The sequence below is a fragment of a genome, unplaced genomic scaffold (genome assembly GCF_019419815.1).
Source record: "Pyrus x bretschneideri cultivar Hongxiangsu unplaced genomic scaffold, Pyrus_bretschneideri_v1 Contig57, whole genome shotgun sequence".
NCBI lineage: Eukaryota > Viridiplantae > Streptophyta > Magnoliopsida > Rosales > Rosaceae > Pyrus > Pyrus x bretschneideri.
In genome coordinates, this window is record NW_025999795.1 from 2,684,227 (window position 1) to 2,702,490 (window position 18,264).

At 36.1% G+C, this 18,264-nt stretch overlaps 2 protein-coding genes across 3 annotated transcripts; both read left to right on the forward strand.

The window, feature by feature from the left end:
- Positions 1-4,607: 4,607 nt before the first annotated feature.
- LOC103940531 lies at positions 4,608-5,755 on the forward strand. The gene is made up of 2 exons (XM_048571031.1): positions 4,608-5,475; positions 5,745-5,755. Exons 1-2 carry the CDS (start codon positions 4,608-4,610, stop codon positions 5,753-5,755), a joined length of 879 nt encoding a protein of 292 aa, XP_048426988.1.
- Positions 5,756-8,690: 2,935 nt separating this feature from the next.
- On the forward strand, positions 8,691-18,101 carry LOC103940518 (dual specificity protein kinase YAK1 homolog). Of its 2 annotated transcripts, none has more exons than XM_048571053.1 (18): positions 8,691-9,430; positions 10,096-10,295; positions 10,618-10,771; positions 10,845-10,954; positions 11,091-11,160; positions 11,265-11,347; positions 11,430-11,514; positions 11,603-11,643; positions 11,738-11,860; positions 13,662-13,812; positions 14,027-14,141; positions 14,261-14,343; positions 14,437-14,511; positions 15,029-15,103; positions 15,203-16,023; positions 16,631-16,783; positions 17,299-17,594; positions 17,767-18,101. In XM_048571053.1, the coding sequence occupies exons 1-18, from the start codon at positions 9,284-9,286 to the stop codon at positions 17,841-17,843; spliced, it is 2,859 nt and encodes a 952-aa protein (XP_048427010.1). In that variant the 5' UTR covers positions 8,691-9,283; the 3' UTR covers positions 17,844-18,101. The 2 variants fall into 2 exon arrangements, with proteins under 2 accessions (XP_048427010.1, XP_048427011.1); XM_048571054.1 differs by having other exon boundaries at positions 8,692-9,430; positions 11,436-11,514.
- The last annotated feature ends 163 nt before the right edge of the window (positions 18,102-18,264 follow it).

Genomic DNA, 18,264 nt, shown 5'->3' on the forward strand with positions numbered 1-18,264 from the left:
GAGGAGTCTTTCTTCTTCATTTCCTTGGGTTTTGCAAAATTTTCAAATGATGTGGCTGTCCACATCATATGCCACCTAAGGTGGTAAAGAAATATGGTATAAAAACACGATATGAATAACATAACTCTTTTTTTTTTTTTTTGGAAACTCCCCAAGTCACATGCTTAAAGCAAACATTCTTTTTAAGGAAAACTAATGAAAATGGCTTGAAAACTTTAAGTTTTAACGATAATGACAAAATAAAAGGTAAAGTGAATAGTACCAAGTTTGACTTTTTAGTGTAAACATGTGGTTTTTCATTAAAGTGAATAGTACCACGAACTTTTCGTTAAAACTCCCTTCTTTTTACCCAAAACTACAGCACAACAATGTCAGGATCAAACAATCATGAAATAATTAAAGCATCACATCTGTCACATTTCCATTCAAGAACTAATAATTTCACCCTCAATACAAATGCATTTCATAATGTGGAAGCTGAGGCTAGGCCTTACATTTACCAGTCTAATATATTTGCAAAATTATATAATTTAGGAAGTGTTACAATATATACTACTGCGGTACTTTATTGTATCCGTTAAATATCACAAAGTTCGAATTCAATATTAGGTTCATGGTGTTTATTAATATTTTTAGATATACTTTCCATAGAGCATCCTCACAATCGTGCAAGATAATGGCGTCAATCATTGAGTCCTGAGGAGCATCAAAGATATCTAGCCAGACGAGGTCTAATAGCATGAGAAAAAAGATAAGAAATTGCAAATGTAAGTGATGATCATACTGTGGCAGCCACCAGTAATACACAACAAAGAATTCATATACCTGATTATCCTGCTGAGTCAGAGCCCAGTTACACATAACAACCAACTCTTGGTATTCATTTTAATTTCAAAATTTTAAATTTATTCCATACTCATGCAACAAAAAAAATATCTAACTACGAAAATTTTAAATCATGTCTATACAACATGTAGGTCTTGATACTATACAAGAACGAGTTGATGCAAGTACCTATGATGCTGAGGCAGGCCCCAGTAATATACAACAATAAATTCATGGTATTTATTTAATCTTGAATTTTTTTTTTAAATTTTGTTTCATACTAATGCAAAAAAAAAAATAAAAATAAAAATAAAAATCTAATTTCGAACTTTTAAATATACAAGAAATAGGTTCCAGTAATATACAAGAACAAGTTGATATGGATTACTATGGTGCTGAAGTCGACCCCAATAATATACAACAACAATTCCCTGGTATTTATTTCAATTCCCTTTTTTGTATTTATTTCATACTTAAAGCATTATGCAATTTTTTATATTTACTCATGTATAAATATTAGGAGGACATGCAAATAAAGCCAACCGTAATGTGCGCCAAAACAGAGCAAGAAGAATCCACAATTGTGCTAGAAATTATAATGAGAATCAAGGCATCCTAGGTTGTCAATTACCTGCTCCAATCACATGCTCATACTGTTATGCACGATTGTTTATTAGAGAAACAATGAATATGTGTTGCTTGAAAGGAATAATTGCTTTACCCCCAATACAGTCTCCACCAGAAATGGTTGCTCTTTTCTCTGACCAAACAAATGAGGGTAGACACTTCATGCAAAATATTCGAGCTTACAATCATGTATTTGCATTCACTTCAATGGGAGTACATGTGGATGAAAGAATAAATATTGGTGGTCATGGGATTTACACATTTCGTGCTATATCATAAGATTGGTGGACTTTAATCAAATGAAGGGAACAATCCGCGATTTTTACAAGCTTATATATATGACATTGAACATGAAGTTGAAAACCGAATGTGTGAAAGTGAAGTTTTAGATAGACGTGTGGTTGAAAAGATACAACAGATGTTGAACAACCATAATCCTTTTGTTCATACATTGCGAAGTCTTGGACAACGTCAAGATTTGCCAAATTGTAAGTTGATCCTAAAAGAGTAACCAATAGATCGGCGTCAGTATAGTTTACCGTCAGCATCACAAGTTGCAGCAATTATAATAAATAGATATAATGCCACAATTGCAAATGGAAGAGGTATTGTGGTGGAGACAATTAGTGGAAGACTTTCTCACGTCAGAGACTATGTCGGATTTTATGATCCGTTACAATATCCACTATTGCTACCTTACAGTACATATGGTTGGGATGTTAATAGTCGTGAAGATGGTGGAAGAGCAATAACATGTTGCGACTATTATGCTTATATGTTGCAGGTTTGTACCGATAACATAATTTACTTCCTAGTAGTATATATAGATGAATGATGATTCCAATATTAAAAGCAATATATGAAATTTGCTTTTGTAGATACGCCATAATAGATCATTACTTTTGCTTCGAGGTGGGCGTTTCTTGCAACAATATGTTGTAGATAACTACATTAAAATTGAATCACAAAAACTTAAATGATTGCGTTCTAATCAAGCCACAGTTAGAGCGGATCTCATTACAAAGGACTTGAAGACTCTTTAAATGCAGGTCAACACAATGCAGGTATATATATCGTTTGTCATCATTATTTTGGAATATAATTTTGTTCAAAGTGTGTACAATATATATAGTTACTAATTGAAAATAAAAAATTATCAGGTAACATCGGGCATAAAATTATTTTACCATCATCATTTGTTGGAAGCCCGCGTGACATGTACCAACGATATCAAGACGCAATGACTCTGGTTCAAAGATTCGGAAAGTCAGATCTTTTTATTACGATGACATGTAACCCAAGTTGGGAAGAAATCAAAAGCGAATTACTCACTGGACAAACACCACAAGATCGTCCTGAGTTATTCACTAGAGTATTTCGTTCAAAAATTGAGCAACTAAAAGAAAACATCATTGAAAAGGGGGTACTGGGCAGTGTTGTTGCTTATGCATACGTTATTAAGTTTCAGAAACGTGGTCTTCCACATGTGCATATGTTGGTGATGTTAGATGAAAATGATAAGATCAATAACCAGGATTAGTATGATCGAATTGTTAGAGCTGAAATACCAAACGAAGACGTAAAGCCTCAACTTTACAATGTGGTGTTAAAGCATATGATTCATGGCCTGTGTGGGATTCATAATCCTCAATCTCCATGTATGAAAAATAGGAGTTGTAAGAGAAAGTATCCCAAACCATTTGCACTAGTCACTGTTCAAGGGAATGATTCGTATCCAATTTATCAAAGGCGAGGAAATCGATTGCCCATCTCACTTGATCGACAAAGAAACATAATGGTTGATAATAGTTAGGTCATTCCATATAATCCATGGTTGCTGTTAAGGTATGATTGTTACATCAATGTTGAAATTTGTGCAAGCATAAAAAGTGTGAAGTATTTAAGTATGTTTACAAAGGCCCCATATAAAGTGACAGTCAAAGTGCAATCAACTGAATACGATGAAATAAAGTAGTTTCAGGATGCAAGATGTGTTTGCGCACCAGAGCCATTATGGAAGATATTCAAGTTCATTATTAATCGAATTTACCCATTTGTTGAGCGATTGCAAATACATCTTCCTAATATGCACCAGTTCAGTTTCGTGCCGAAGATAGTATAACAAATATTCTACATGATGAGAGTACAAGAAAGTCAATGTTGACAAAAGTTTTCACACTTAATCATATGGATGCAGAAGCGTGACAATACTTATACATGGAGATCCCATCACATTACAGATGGATTCAAGCTCAAAGAAGGTGGTCGAAAAAAATGAATCGCAACAAGGTTATTGAGCGAATATATGCAGTTTCACCTGCTGAAGGCGAAAAATTTTACCTTCGGATTCTTCTTAATCATGTTAGAGGACCAACATCCCTTACAAACTTGAGAACAATTAATGGGGTTTTGCATCCAACATATAAGCAGGCAGCAGAACAACGTGGTTTGTTAGAAAGAGATGACAATATTCGACAATGTTTGCTAGATGCCTCCACAATTCAGATGCCGTCGACTTTAAGAAGATTATTTGTCACCATATTGGTATATTGTGCACCAATTGGTGTTCGACAGTTATGGATAAGTTCTATCCATTCATGATAGAAGATTATGTTTCCACGACTAACATAACTCCCACACTTGCTACCAACAGACTCTTGCGTGAGTTGAACACACTTTTGGTTCAATTTAATAAGATTATAAATGAGTTTGATTTGCCAGGAATGACAAGAGGAATTGAATCAAGTTCAGGAATGACAAGATGTATTGAAGATGAAATATCCATAGGTATTCCACAATAAGATCTTAATGCAATCGAATGCTTAAATGATGACAAAAAAAGTGCGTTTAACACAATAATGAGTGCAGTTCAACGATCGGAGCATGCAACTATTTTTGTGGATGGTCCCGGCTAAACTGGAAAAACTTACTTATATCGCGCATTGTTAGCAAACTTGAGAAGGTTGGGGCACATAGTATTAGCAACAACATCATTTGGAATAGCAGCTACGATATTGCTTGGTGGAAGGACAACACATTCTAAATTCAAGATACCACTTAATCTCGATACATCATCAATGTGTTCGATCAGTAAGCAATCTGATTTAGCAAAGTTAATACAAAAAGCAAAGGCAATTATCTGGGATGAAGCAACAATGACGCATCGCCATGCATTTGAAGCACTTGATCGAACGTTCAGAGACTTAACAGATATTGACTTACCATTTGCGGGGAAGATAATGATATTTGAGGGAGACTTTCAACAAGTTTTTCCTGTTATCCTGAAAGGAACCAAGTCCGAACTAATACAAGCAATTGTCGTTAAAGCATCATTTTGGTCACAGGTAAAGATTTTTAAACTCAAACAAAATATGAGATCCATAAATGATCGTGAATTTTCAGAATTTTTACTTCATATTGGTGATGGGAATGAAGATGTTATTATGGATGATATGGTAAAACTACCTGAATGGATGATGATACCATGGGAGAGTGAGCATTCCATTAATCAATTAATTGCCAAAATCTTCCCTGACTTAGAGGATCATATAAATGATGCAACCTACATTGTGGAAAGGGCAGTGATAACTCCTACAAATGAAGGCGTTGATATGTTGAATGAAAAGATAATCAATATGTTTCCAGGTTTAGAAGAGACAATGTATTCATTTGATTCAGTTGAGGATGACTCAAGGAATTTGTATCAGCTAGAGTTCTTGAATTCAATCTCACTTGGTGGTTTGCCTCCACACAAGTTAACTCTGAAAAGAGGTGCTCCAATCATGCTTTTGGGAAATATTGATCCGAAATTAGGATTGTGTAATGGTACAAGATTATTGTGTCGCGGTTCTTACCGAAATATTATTGATGCTGAAATTCTAACTAGACAATTTGTCGGATCCAGAGTTTTCTTATCAAGAATCCCTCTCAAAAGCACTGATATTGCTAGGCTTCCATTTGAACTTACAAGAAACCAGTTTCCAGTGAAACTAAGTTTTTCTATCACTGTAAACAAATCTCAAGGTCAGACAATACCACATGTAGACATTTACCTTCCAAATCACGTCTTTAGTCATAGACAATTATATGTGGCCTTATCAAGGGGGGTCTCAAAGTCAACCACAACCGTGTTAGTAAAAAATGGCTCTGTAGTAGGCCAACAAGGTGTATTTATACGGAATATAGTATATAAAGAAGTCTTGCTTTATTAACGATAACCTTTCAATATGCATTTCTCACTTATCAATTAACTCTTTTTATTTGATTTTTAATTTTCTCACTGTCATTTGTAGATTGGCAATGAAAATTTGAAGCATCAATTAGGAACAAATGGGTGGAAATTGCAGCATTGATGTCATTTCGCTTTTCAAAAAAAAAAAAAAAAAAAGCAGTGACATATAGACTTTATGGGTATTGTGAATACTGTACATATTGTGATGTAGGTTTTATATTTTGACATTTAAGTTGTTTTGTATTTTGCTACGAGTACTTAATGTTTTCATCTACTCTTTTTTTATTCACATCTACTTACTATTATTCATGAACTTTAGATGGGAACTTGCAGCCAAAATCCCATGTTGTTTGACAATTGCATGAATAACATTTAAATCAATACTTTACGCAAAGTGATAACAAAAAACATGACAACTTTTTAGGACGTGCGTGATAAAGAAAAAGTTCCTCTTTGCACGATACATTAAAAATATATATTGACAATTACAATGAAAAAAAAAAAATACAATACACCTTTAGGGGCGCGTAACGCCCATGATGCAAAAATACCTCTTACACGCACACTAGTGCGTGCAGAGAGACTAGTAATATATAAATTCTAACATCTCCAAGAAAAACTTCTTTGCCTTTTGGGACACATCCGCAATAGAGCATGCTCTATTGTTTCAAGATGTGCTTTACAAATAGAGCATAGATGAGAATTATTGATGTCTCGTTTGGTATTGCTGTGTTTTGAAAAAAAAAAACTGTTTCTGCTGTGCTGTGAGAATAAGCTTATTTTTGCTGCTTCACGTTTTCAGCTTTTTTTCACCCAAAAATATGAAAATAAGTTGTTTTTAAGAGTTTACCAAACACTTTTTTGAGCTCAGCTTTTTTTGATATTCACTTTTTATAAAAGTATCTCAGTACCAAATCAGTACTTAATTTGACATAAGAGAGTCCAGTTCCTTGCACTTAGAGGTAGGAAACCGAAAACAATGCATAGGATAACTAGAAACCGTCAGAGCTATTGCCTTGAACATTAATTCACGACCGGCCATTGATAATGCATTTAGTTTCTAGCATTGGATCTTGCTCTTAATCCGATCTTTAACAGAGAACATAGCATTTTTCTTTGATTTGCCCTGAATCGAAGGAAGGCCCAAGTAATTACACGGGTAACACATGACACTAATTCCCACTTGATCAAAACTGTTTAACTCATTATGCCAAAGCAAAGCAACTTTTTGAGATCCTCTTTATCATTCATTCACTAGAGCTAGTACAATTTTTTTTAAAAATCAACCGCAAGAGATAAATTCGAGCCAAGTAAATTGGGTTCATGACATGTTGGAATAATAACTTACTATGATATCATGATAAAAATTGAGAGCTACTAAACTCACCTTGTTGTCTTATTTTTCCACCCATGTTATATTTACACCCACTATAAAAAGTTAAAAAATTAAAATGTTATTTTCCCACCCACTATTATTCATAAAATAACCCTATATATAATTGGAGATAAATTTCTCTTAAAAAAATATATAAACAAATAATATTATTTGAAAAAAAAAAAAAAACCATTTCCTTTCCAAATTCCAATTGGGGCGGGAATGAAGAATTCTGGGTTTTCATTCTTTGCTTTTCCCCTTTTGTTTTCTTTTTCATATGCATTTTCCATTTTTGCCACATATGTTGGAGATTCTCTTACTTTGTTGTACATTTTTATTTTATGGGTTCGTTCTAGTTTTGTAAGTTATTGGTTAATTTGTGTCAGATTATTTATTTTTGTTATTGATAAGCTATTTTTCTTGTGTATGAGCAATGGTCAATTGGATCTAAAAGAAGAGCACGAATTCTAAAGCAAAACAGGACAGAAAAAATCCCAATTTATATTCCTGAGGAATTCTCATAGGAAAACGTGAAACAAATTGCACCCTAAGACCATCTTTAAATGAGATGTCAAATTTTAAACCTAAAATTTATATTTGAAGGCTACATGGCACTTTGATATCTTTTAAACTTTTGCTCTCCAACCGATATGTCAAATTTTAAATAAAAAAATAATAATTCATGTACTTTCTTTGCATTGAGAATGAAAAGAAACAAAAGGATAATACTTTAACCTAATAAAAAATTAATAAAAAGCATTTAATAATTAATTAAAAAAAATCTGAAGGTGCTGTCAAATTTGGTAGCAAGGGGGAAAGATGTCAATCCATGTCACGCCACATCAGATTTGGCTTCTCGGTTGAAAAACATTAATGCTGTCTTTTGTTACCGTTATTGCTGATTTGGACAATTTGACATCTCCTTTGGAGATGCTTTAACCTAATGCAAATTCAAATAAAAAGTCATAGAGCTATGCTTCAATTGTACGATGTCGATAAATCAAGATGACCTATATAAAATTATCTTTTACCTCTTCGACGGAAACATAATCATCTACTTCTTTCATAGAAATGTCATCTTCTAAATTCATTCCTTTTGCTTTCTCTGAATGAAGGGAGATGAGAATGATGAGTTAGGATTTACGAGAGATAAATTTTCTAAACATAGCGTGAGAGTTATCACATCCAAACTTTTATTTTTTATAAAAAAGAAAGTAATGCAAAATGAGATAACTAAGGTCCCTATTAGTCATTTTACATATGGACAAATTTGTAATTAAAAAATTCATAAAAAAATGGGTGAGAAGATAAGACATTGGAGTGAGAATAACACATCTCTAAAAATTTTAGACTCAACATGATTCACCACCAACATATTAATATCGTCGTCATTTCTTCTTCTTCTTCAGAGTCGCTGTCTTTCGTTCCATCATTTTCTTCTAAAAACAAATAAATTTTGGTTATTATGAAAATGTATATTAGCACTTTCATATTAAATTTTAATTATAATTTAATGGTTATAATTATATTCATCGAGTTTACATTTTCGTTATTTTTTCAAATTTCTCATCTTTCCCTTCCTCTTTACCTATTGACTTTGTAATATTTACAATACTAAATAAAAAGAAAAAGAAAATCTTAACTCCCATTCGGAAGAAGAAAGACGAAAGACGGAAGACGGTGGCTTCTTCACACAACACAATTCCTAATGCCTATATGCTCTTTGCTGTAAGCCCCAAATTGCAAGTCCGTCTATCTTCTGTCTGTCATAGTCTTCCCTGGTCATCTGCAACAATTGCCCGATAAGTAAATTTATTCATGTAAAACGTATGCAGTTAGGGTCCGATTGTCCTTGTAGAAATCCTATTCGTATTTATCATCTTTGATTGGGCAACCCAGAAGAATCGGAATCATCAGATAGTTTGATGGATCTTCTGGCGGCGATGGGCTCGTAATGTTCTGGGATTGAGAAATGAAGGATGGGATTGGAATCGGTTGGTGGGGTCTTAATCTTATTGGGCTTAATTGGAGCATCGAACAGGTCCGTCCAATCGCTGATTCATCATTCTTACTACAGTAATAGCTAAAAGTGTGTTTGTTCTTGTTGTTGTTGCTGTACTTGTGTGTATATGTGTACGATATCTCCATCATCATCTTCATCAATGGAGACTCTGGGCATGGGCGATTTCTGGGTCGGAGCTTGATTTTCCATTTTGGTCTGGACCATGGATGAGCTCAGCCCTAGTCCTCAATCCAAAGACTCTGCTGCTTCTTCGTGGCGTCCCGGCCAGCTCGCATTTAGTCCTTATTCTACGCAGAGTGAAGCTGCCAACAACAAATCCCAATGTCTGCGTGTCCTTGTCAGGAGACCCGTAAGTGTTTTTCGATTCTTCTTGCAACTCTTTAAGTGGTGCAATGAGTCATTCACATCATTCTTGCTCTTTTCTACACAATTATTCTATCTTTGAAGATGTTTGTATGCTGCAAGCTCCGACCACACAAAAACATACTTACATATAGAGTATATTTATATATTGAGCCCCCATTGGTATTGGAGAAGACTTAGCCTGCTAGCCACCCGCTGCCTTTGTCTTTTTTGGGAGAAGACTTAGGAGGTGCTCTATTCTAATAATGCACTGCTAGCTCTTCAGATATGTAAAATACAATAAGTAAATTGCAGTACGTAGTTGAACAGACAATCCTACGCAGAGATTTATCAGGCATAACACTATCTTTAACTTTGGGTTGACATGTACCTTCACCCACCTAGGGATGTTGATGTTAGTCAGTGACATAAATGTATGGTATGTTGTTATACTATAACTTAACTGGGGAGACCCTCTGAATTATGCTTATTCCTGAGAAGTGGTACCATCAATGTGGAAACTTTTTTTAGTTGCTATATTGTTTTGGTATGATCTTAGAAAGCATTTTTTCATCTATTTTTGTCAAATTTATATCGTTCTCTGTACATACGTCTCGACTTGAAATGATTTGAAGCAGATTTTATTCTGATATACAACGTTCTGCTATTCAGTTTGTGGCAAGGCTAACCAAGGACTTAGTTGAAACATATCAAATATGCAATCCACAGTTCAAGTATTCAGAAGAATTGAATCCAAAGAGATATTTGACCACCCCTTCAAGTGGAGTACTCAATGATGGCTATGATAATGTCAACTCAGATCTTATTTTGACTGTAAACTTTGTCTTGGTCAATCTAGACACACAGCGAAGGTTTGTTCTTGTCCATGCATTAATTGTTTTGTGCTATGTTGACGACTCAAAGGAACCTTTTCCTAGTTTCTGCTTCACTGCTTTTCGGAAAATCGAGAACTATTAACATGAAGACAAAAATTTGGAGATTGTCCTCTAGATATTTAATTTGAATATAGGCCAGTTTATTTTGTCAAAAGGACAAATTACCCCAGAAATTCATATTTTTGCTAACATTGTAGTCATTAAGATGTTGTAATCTGTGCTTTCCCATGGTGGCTGACTAGCTTAAACCTTCTTAGTTAGTATTATGTTTTTAGGTCCTTTCTCCTTACCTTTTCAGATACATTGTCAAAGATGTTCTTGGCCATGGGACATTTGGCCAGGTTGCTAAATGCTTGGTTCCACAGACTAACAGCTTCGTAGCTGTGAAGATCATCAAAAATCAACCAGCATACTATCAACAAGCCCTGGTTGAAGTATCCATTTTGACAACGGTAAGGCTGTTCTTTTTCCGTATGTCTCTCATGTTCAATTTTCTTACTGTTTTCTTTGCCATTTGTTTTGCAGTTAAATAAGAAATATGATCCTGAGGATAAGCATCACATTGTGCGTATATATGATTACTTTGTGTGTCATCGTCATTTGTGCATTTGCTTTGAACTGCTTGATACGAATCTGTAAGTCATTGACACTACCTAATTAGTTGTGAGTTGAACTCAATGTAACTTGATGCACCATTTGAACTCTTATTCATGTGTAATTGTTGCCTTTAGTTTTTCCTTGCACATCTGTTGACATTTTTAAGTTATTCAGGTATGAGCTTATCAAGATAAATCATTTCAGGGGACTATCCCTGACCATTGTTCAATTGTTTTCCAAACAAGTATGGTAGTTCCTTCTTGTAATTGAATTTGGATTTCTTTTCCCCTTTGACAATGCTAGAACTTAACCCTTCTTGTGTCATTTTTTTGGGGTACTTTAAAATAGATTCTACATGGGTTGGCTCTGTTAAAAGATGCTGGGATAATTCACTGTGATCTGAAGCCGGAAAACATTCTTTTGTGTACAAGGTGACTTCCTTTTGAGGATGAGTTTGGGTTATTTTTGTGATAGATTTCTTTCATGTTAATATTGTGTACTTTCCCTTGAAAGCAACAGTGTTAAGCCAGCAGAAATTAAAATTATTGACTTTGGATCAGCCTGCATGGAAGATCGAACTGTTTACTCCTACATCCAGGTTTGCATTACTGCTTTTTCCAAGGCTTATTAAAATCATATCTTTCAGAGGAGGTCTCATAGATGCATGTTTTTCATTTGTTCTGCAGAGTCGTTACTATAGATCTCCTGAAGTTCTCCTTGGGTATCAGTATCCTTTGCATTAGAGGTTTAAATTATGATCCAGTTTTTGTATTCATATTTCATTATATCAAGGTACCATGCTAGTACTTAATCCTTTACAGATATACTACTTCTATCGATATGTGGTCCTTTGGATGTATAGTTGCCGAATTGTTTCTGGGGTTGCCATTGTTCCCAGGAGCTTCAGAATTTGACCTCCTAAGGCGTATGCTTGAAATACTTGGGTATGCTCATACTAGTATTTTTAGGAAGGGAACCTCTATGCATTAATTTATGAGGCACCATTCTGCTATGCATGATTTATGATATCTGCTTTGTTTACTTCTTGTATCATTATCATTACCCGTTTTTTCATGAATGTTGTTTACAATTATGAATGTTTTAAAAAACGCACCTCTAGGTGGGCTTAGGCGCCTTTGGAGGCTGAGGTGAAAACGCTTCTCCGCGGTGGGAGTAGGCGAAAACTCGCCCAGACGTGGTCGAGGCAAACCTTAGGCGTTCTGGGATTTTTTTTTTTTTTTTTTTAATTTTTTTATGTAAAACTTCTTCTCAGTCTTCTTTGTTCGACACTCAAGTCCTCAACAGCCTCGCGTTCTTCTTCTTCTTTGTGAAACACTGAAACCCTCCCTTCTCTTCTTCGTGTGCCACCACCAACCGAGCAGCACTGCCACCACCAATTGAAGAGGGAAAGTGAGTGTGAGGGAGAGTGTTTTGCCCTTGCATGACGGTGTGGGTTCGAACCCTGTCGGTGGCTACTCTAACATCTAACTTACTAACGCAATCACTCGACTCAAAAAAAAAAAAAAGAGTGAGGGAGAGTGTACGAAGGGAAAGAGAGTGGGGAATGTATGTGGATCGTATTGATGTTGTAAAATCAGTGGATTTAACGAGAGAGAGAGAGAGAGAGAGAGAGAGAGAGAGAGAGAGAGGGAGAAGAGGGAAGGTGAGAGTGAGGGAGAGTGTACAGAGGGAAAGAAAGTGGGTGGGGATGTATATGGGCAATATTAATGTTGAAAAATGAGTGGATATTAAAGAGAGAAGAGAAGAATGAAAGTGAGAGTAAAGGGAGGGTGTACCGAGGGAAAGAGAGTGGGTGGGGGATGTATGTGGACCATTTGAAGTTGTAAAATGAGTGCATATTAACGAAGGAAAGAGACTGTTACCTCTTTTTTTTGAATGTTTGTGAGTTAATCTTGTTTATGACTCTTTTAAATGACAAAGGATATTTGTTTCACAAAGTATTATATTATATAAAAATATTAAAAATTTTAGGTCCCACGAGGCTTCGCTTCACGCCTCTAGGCTTTTGCCTAGGCGGGGCTATCCATGAAATGCCTCGCCTACGCCTTTGCCTTTTAAACATTACTTATCACATTAAAAATTCTGATTCTCTTTTGTGAAATTAGTTCTGTTGAGTGTTGAATCAAGAATTCACTTGAAAACTTTATCTCAATGTCTAATGTTATGAATGCATGCTCGTACTCTCCTCTTCTTTCTTTGTTATTCATTGTTCCTCATTCTTTCCAACCATCACACAACAAATATTAGCCTAGTGAAAGTGTAAACTCGACCTCCGTCATTGCTGGAATTTCCAATGTTAATATTTTCTTGGTACATGAATCCCAAACCGCCATGTTTTCCCTAAATTTTAGTCGCCAATTGATATAGAGTCACAGTTTGGACTTTATGCCCAACTTTAGCCTCCTATAGATTATTGGTAGGGATTTCTCCTGGGAAGGAAGTGGTGAAGGGAGAAGGGACCATTTGGTGAATTGAGATATTGTACGCAGACAATTCGCTGTTTAATAAGTTACATAGCTAAAGCTTTTGGAGATATGGCCGGGTACAATTTGCTGTTTCTTGATCTGTAACTGGTTTCTTATGGTGGATTTTATCACTCTTTCTCTGTTAGATGATATTAGCACAGTTATTGGTTTCTCTCAGAATTATTATTTTAAATTGATAGTCATTATTCTGGCGGCAATTTTTTTCACACTTTCCTGATGTACGGTTGACATGTTGCAGAGGGCAACCCCCTGATTATGTACTTAAGGAGGCAAAAAACACAAGCAAGTTCTTTAAGTGCATTCGGAGTGTGCACAATATGGAGAATGGGGAACTTTCTGCAAATGGAAAAAGTGCTTATCAAGCATTAACAGAAGCAGAATATGAAGCTGTAAGTGTCAATTATAAAAAGGTTTTGGATTATGAAAATGATGTTAGGAGAAAAAGATGATATAGATTGTTAGAGAAAAGAGAAACAGGTGAGGAGCACTACCCCTCACTCCCCTCCCCTCCCCTCCCCTCCCCTCCCTTCTTTTTTTTGTGTTTAGTTTTAATCACGTTTAATATTTTTGGTTTAGTTCTTATGGTAACTGGTTTCTGTTCAGAGAGAATTGAAAAGGCCATCAATTGGGAAAGAGTATTTTAATCATATGAACCTTGAAGAAATTGTTACAAACTATCCGTATAGGAAGAACTTGCCTAAGGAAGACATGGTTAAAGGTTTGCTTTATGCTTTTGAATGTTCAAAGCTGACAATACTGGAACAGTTCGACTTAATTCATAACTAGTTTCTTTTATTGAAGTTACTAATGCTGTTGTATGATGTCAATTATGTGCAGAAAATCAAATAAGACTAGCTTTGGTTGATTTTTTGAGGGGACTGGTTGAGTTTGATCCTGCAAAACGCTGGTCACCTGTTCAGGTTGTTTAATTATCTTCTCTGCTGTTTTATTTCTGATATAGTGCAAAAATAGTTACTTGGAAATGGATTTGTGAGTTAAACTTGTACCTGCAGGCTTCAAAACACCCTTTTGTTACGGGGGAGCCTTTTACACGCCCTTATAAACCTCCCTCGGAGACCCCTCGCATGGTATGTAGACTCGCATATGAATTATTTAATTCTTCTCATGAAGCTTCATTCTTAGTTTATATGGATTGACTGTGACTTTATCTAACTGTGTGGAAGACAAGTCAAGCCAGACCTAGATATCCAATATAATTGTGCTTGGCTTTCTTTTTAATGGATACATCGATTGTGTGTTGGGTTTGGTAGATTCTGCATATTCCTTTAGTTCTTGATTAGTGATGAAATTCATGGTAATTATGAAAAGTTGATTTTAAATTGGTTTTACATTTCAGCTGTTGTTTCACATCTGCAAAAATGCTTTCGAGTCTCATAATGAACTATGAGGATGACCTTGTCCTAGATCCTGAGTTCTTTTAGTCTTTGTTTGTGCAATTGGTTTTTTACCTATTAATTTTGGTTCTTAAATCTTTACCTATTTTTCTTATTGGCTACATTAGAACTTCTGCAAGTGATATTACTAACTGCTTTTCTCTCTCTTCTTCTTTGTTTTTATCCTTCTTGCCCTCTTCTTTTCCCTTAGCCCGTTTCTCAAAACATAAGGGTGGACCATCATCCTGGTGGTGGGCATTGGTTTGCGGCTGGTTTATCTCCGAATGTAAGCTGATTGCTCCTCAAAATATGCCATCATTCTTATTTTTTGGCTGTCCATTCTTCACTCACCATCTCGGTTGTCACTATATTTGTTCTTTTGCAGATTCCAGGCAGAAATAGGGTCTCCATTCATAGCAGCCCACATTTTCAGGTGGTGCCATATGCACATGCTAATAGCTATGGCAGTGTAGGAAGCCATGGTAGCTATAATGATGGTACTGGATTGGGAAGCAGCTATGGAAGTTATGGAGATACTAGTAATATATTTGCTTATTATTCCCCGGTTGGCCCTTCTGGGATGAACATGCATGCACAAGGTAATGTATCAATGCTTGGAAGTAGTCCGGACGCAAGACGGAGAATTGTTCAGTATTCGCATGGAAATGGACTTGGTATGAGTCCTTCAGCAGGAAGCTTTGCTCCACTACCTCTAGGCACTAGTCCTTCGCAATTTACTCCGCCAAGCTCCTACGGTCAAGTTTCTGCTGGCTCTCCAGGACATTATGGTCCAACTTCTCCAGCAAGGGGCAATTGTCATGGATCACCTTTAGGAAAGATGGCTGCTGTTAGCCAGTTTAATAGACGAAAAAGTTGGGGATATCCTGGAGGTTCTCAAACTCAAGAAAGTTCATCAACACATTGGCAAGGGCAAGCTACTGATGGCACCAGTTCTAGCCAAGCTGAGGGAAACTCTCAAATGCTAGGTAGTTCACCATCACATCTGCATTTAAGCTCGAATGCTGGAAGCTGGAAGCAGCCAAGAGGAGGCAGTGGTATTTCTGCTGGGTACTTAGCCCAGAACATGCCAGCTTCCATCACAGTTGGCTCCCATATACAATTCACAAAGACCACGGGAGTGTCTCATGAAAAGGCCGAGGCTATCCAGTCGTTGCCTGATCCTGGGGATTGGGATCCCAACTATAGGTAAGCGGACTGTTTCTTTTATTTGCTACTCAAAGGTAGGCCGATTACCATGAGTGCTACATTTTCTTTCATTAATAGATTATGGCAGTCAATATGTCCTGCAGGATGGTAGTTTTATAACTCAGTAATTATACCAGATAACTGAAAGAAGTGGGGCCCTGTTAGTCTCATGAAACATGGTTGGTTGGTAAAGACCATAGCTTGGGTAATGGTTTTTGTTTGCACATGGTAATTCATTATGACCTATATGATCTCTTAACCTATACTTAGTCAAGTCATGATAATCTTTCACTTTTCCAACTAATGCATTTTAAGAATGATATAGTACAAAATTATTGCATTGTTTGCACATGGTGAAGCAAGCCATTAATGGGTTTATCCATACGTTACTTGACCATGATGGTAGTATCTACTATTTGGTAGCATATTAAAGTTGAATGCCAATTTGCTAACAGTTTATTGGGCTTCTTCATTGGAATTTTTATAGGCTCAAGTGGATGGTTTACTTTTTGCAGTCATCTATCAATCTATCAACCTCATGTTTGTTTAGAATTTGATGTGTATCCTTTTTTTTTTTTTTTCTTCTGTCTTTCCATTCTCATTCCAGTGATGAACTTCTTCTGCAAGAAGATGGTTCGGATGTAAGCTGCTTTACTGCTGAGTTCAGCCAAGGCATGCATTTTAGTTCTGCAGAGACATTGGTTGGGTCCGGAAGATTTAACCATGCGCCAAATTCAAGCACTGGCCCATCCTTTCAAAGGTAAGTTGTATCATCGATCAAGTTTATTGAGTTAGTTACTCTGAAATTATGTTAGCAAGTTCAAGAAATCTACACGTGTTGTTTTTCTCGACGGGAATTGTATGTATGCGGTATACTATTATATTCCTCATAACTGATGCAGTATGTAGTAACTTTAAGACATGGATGGATGCCCAACAAGATACTTACACACTTTGTTTTCCTCATCTGAAAATTTTATGTGTAAGCATATATTGCAGAAACCTGAGGCAGTCTTCGGTAAAGTTTAAAACACATGGATGGATGTGTAATGATATATTCAAAAGTTTCCACTGCAAAATGTAAAAAGTTTTATTGTGTTATGTGCAATTAATATGGAGGTTTCTAATAGTAAACATTTCTCCTTATGAAAATAGTGGGAAGATTACAATTGACACATTTCCGTGCCTGTGTTTTGGAATAGAGTGCATTCTTGTCGTATTCTTATTTCTTTGTCCTAGCTTGATTTTGATTACAATTGTCTACCATCTCTTCAGAAAAAATGGACCCATTCAATCATTTCCACATGCAGAGGTGGGTAGCCCTCCTCCAACTACTGAACCACTTGCAGGATACATGCGTTTGTCAAAACCTTCTCATTTCATGCCTCACATATCACAAAATTCTCCAAGCCGCTTGGGACAGCAATATCAGCTGTCAAATCATGGACGACCCACCAATTCTCGTGGTAATGATTGGAATCATATGAAGATGCAGCCCCCTTCTCCCAATTTTAACTCTGGAGGCCCACATTCTCCAGGAAATAGCTCATTCAGCAATGGCATGTCATGGGGTACTTTCTTACTTTTCATCATAAGCCATACCTACCTTCCACTTTCCTTTGTTTGCCATCTTCCTAGTAAAAAATGTGCCAAGCTGTATAATGTCTTTATGGGAGACGGGGGGATTGAATGGAGGGTTTTGGGGAGCTGAGAACATTTAAACTAATTGTTATTCTATTGTAGGGCATAGAGCCAGTCATCCCATCACTAGCATTCCACCTGCATCTCGAGGAAGAAAGGACTATGGAAGGATTTCTTGATGTTGAAATTAGTTTTTTTACTGTGAAAATCAGACCATGAGAGCTGGCAAGAACATTGTACAACTTGTACTCAATGGTTCACTTAGCTAGCGGGCTCATGCGATGAAATCCTCAGCCAGATCATGCTCACTCATTGTGCTTGCAGAATATAATTTGTGGTTATTGATTATCTTGTCTTGTTTTAATGCATCTAGTTTTTGCTTCCGTCAATGTATTCAATTTTCTCATCTATATATCAAATGCCGGGATTTTAATTTAGATAGTGTCTGAAATTGCTTTTATGTGTTTGAAGGAATTTAACCTAGTTATTGAGATTAATTGCGGCTGCTGAAATGAATTTCGAGAGTTGGTGTAAATTGATGAATGGAGTTCAGAATTAACCGTGGGATTTTGGGATGTTTGTAATGCAGCACCATAAATG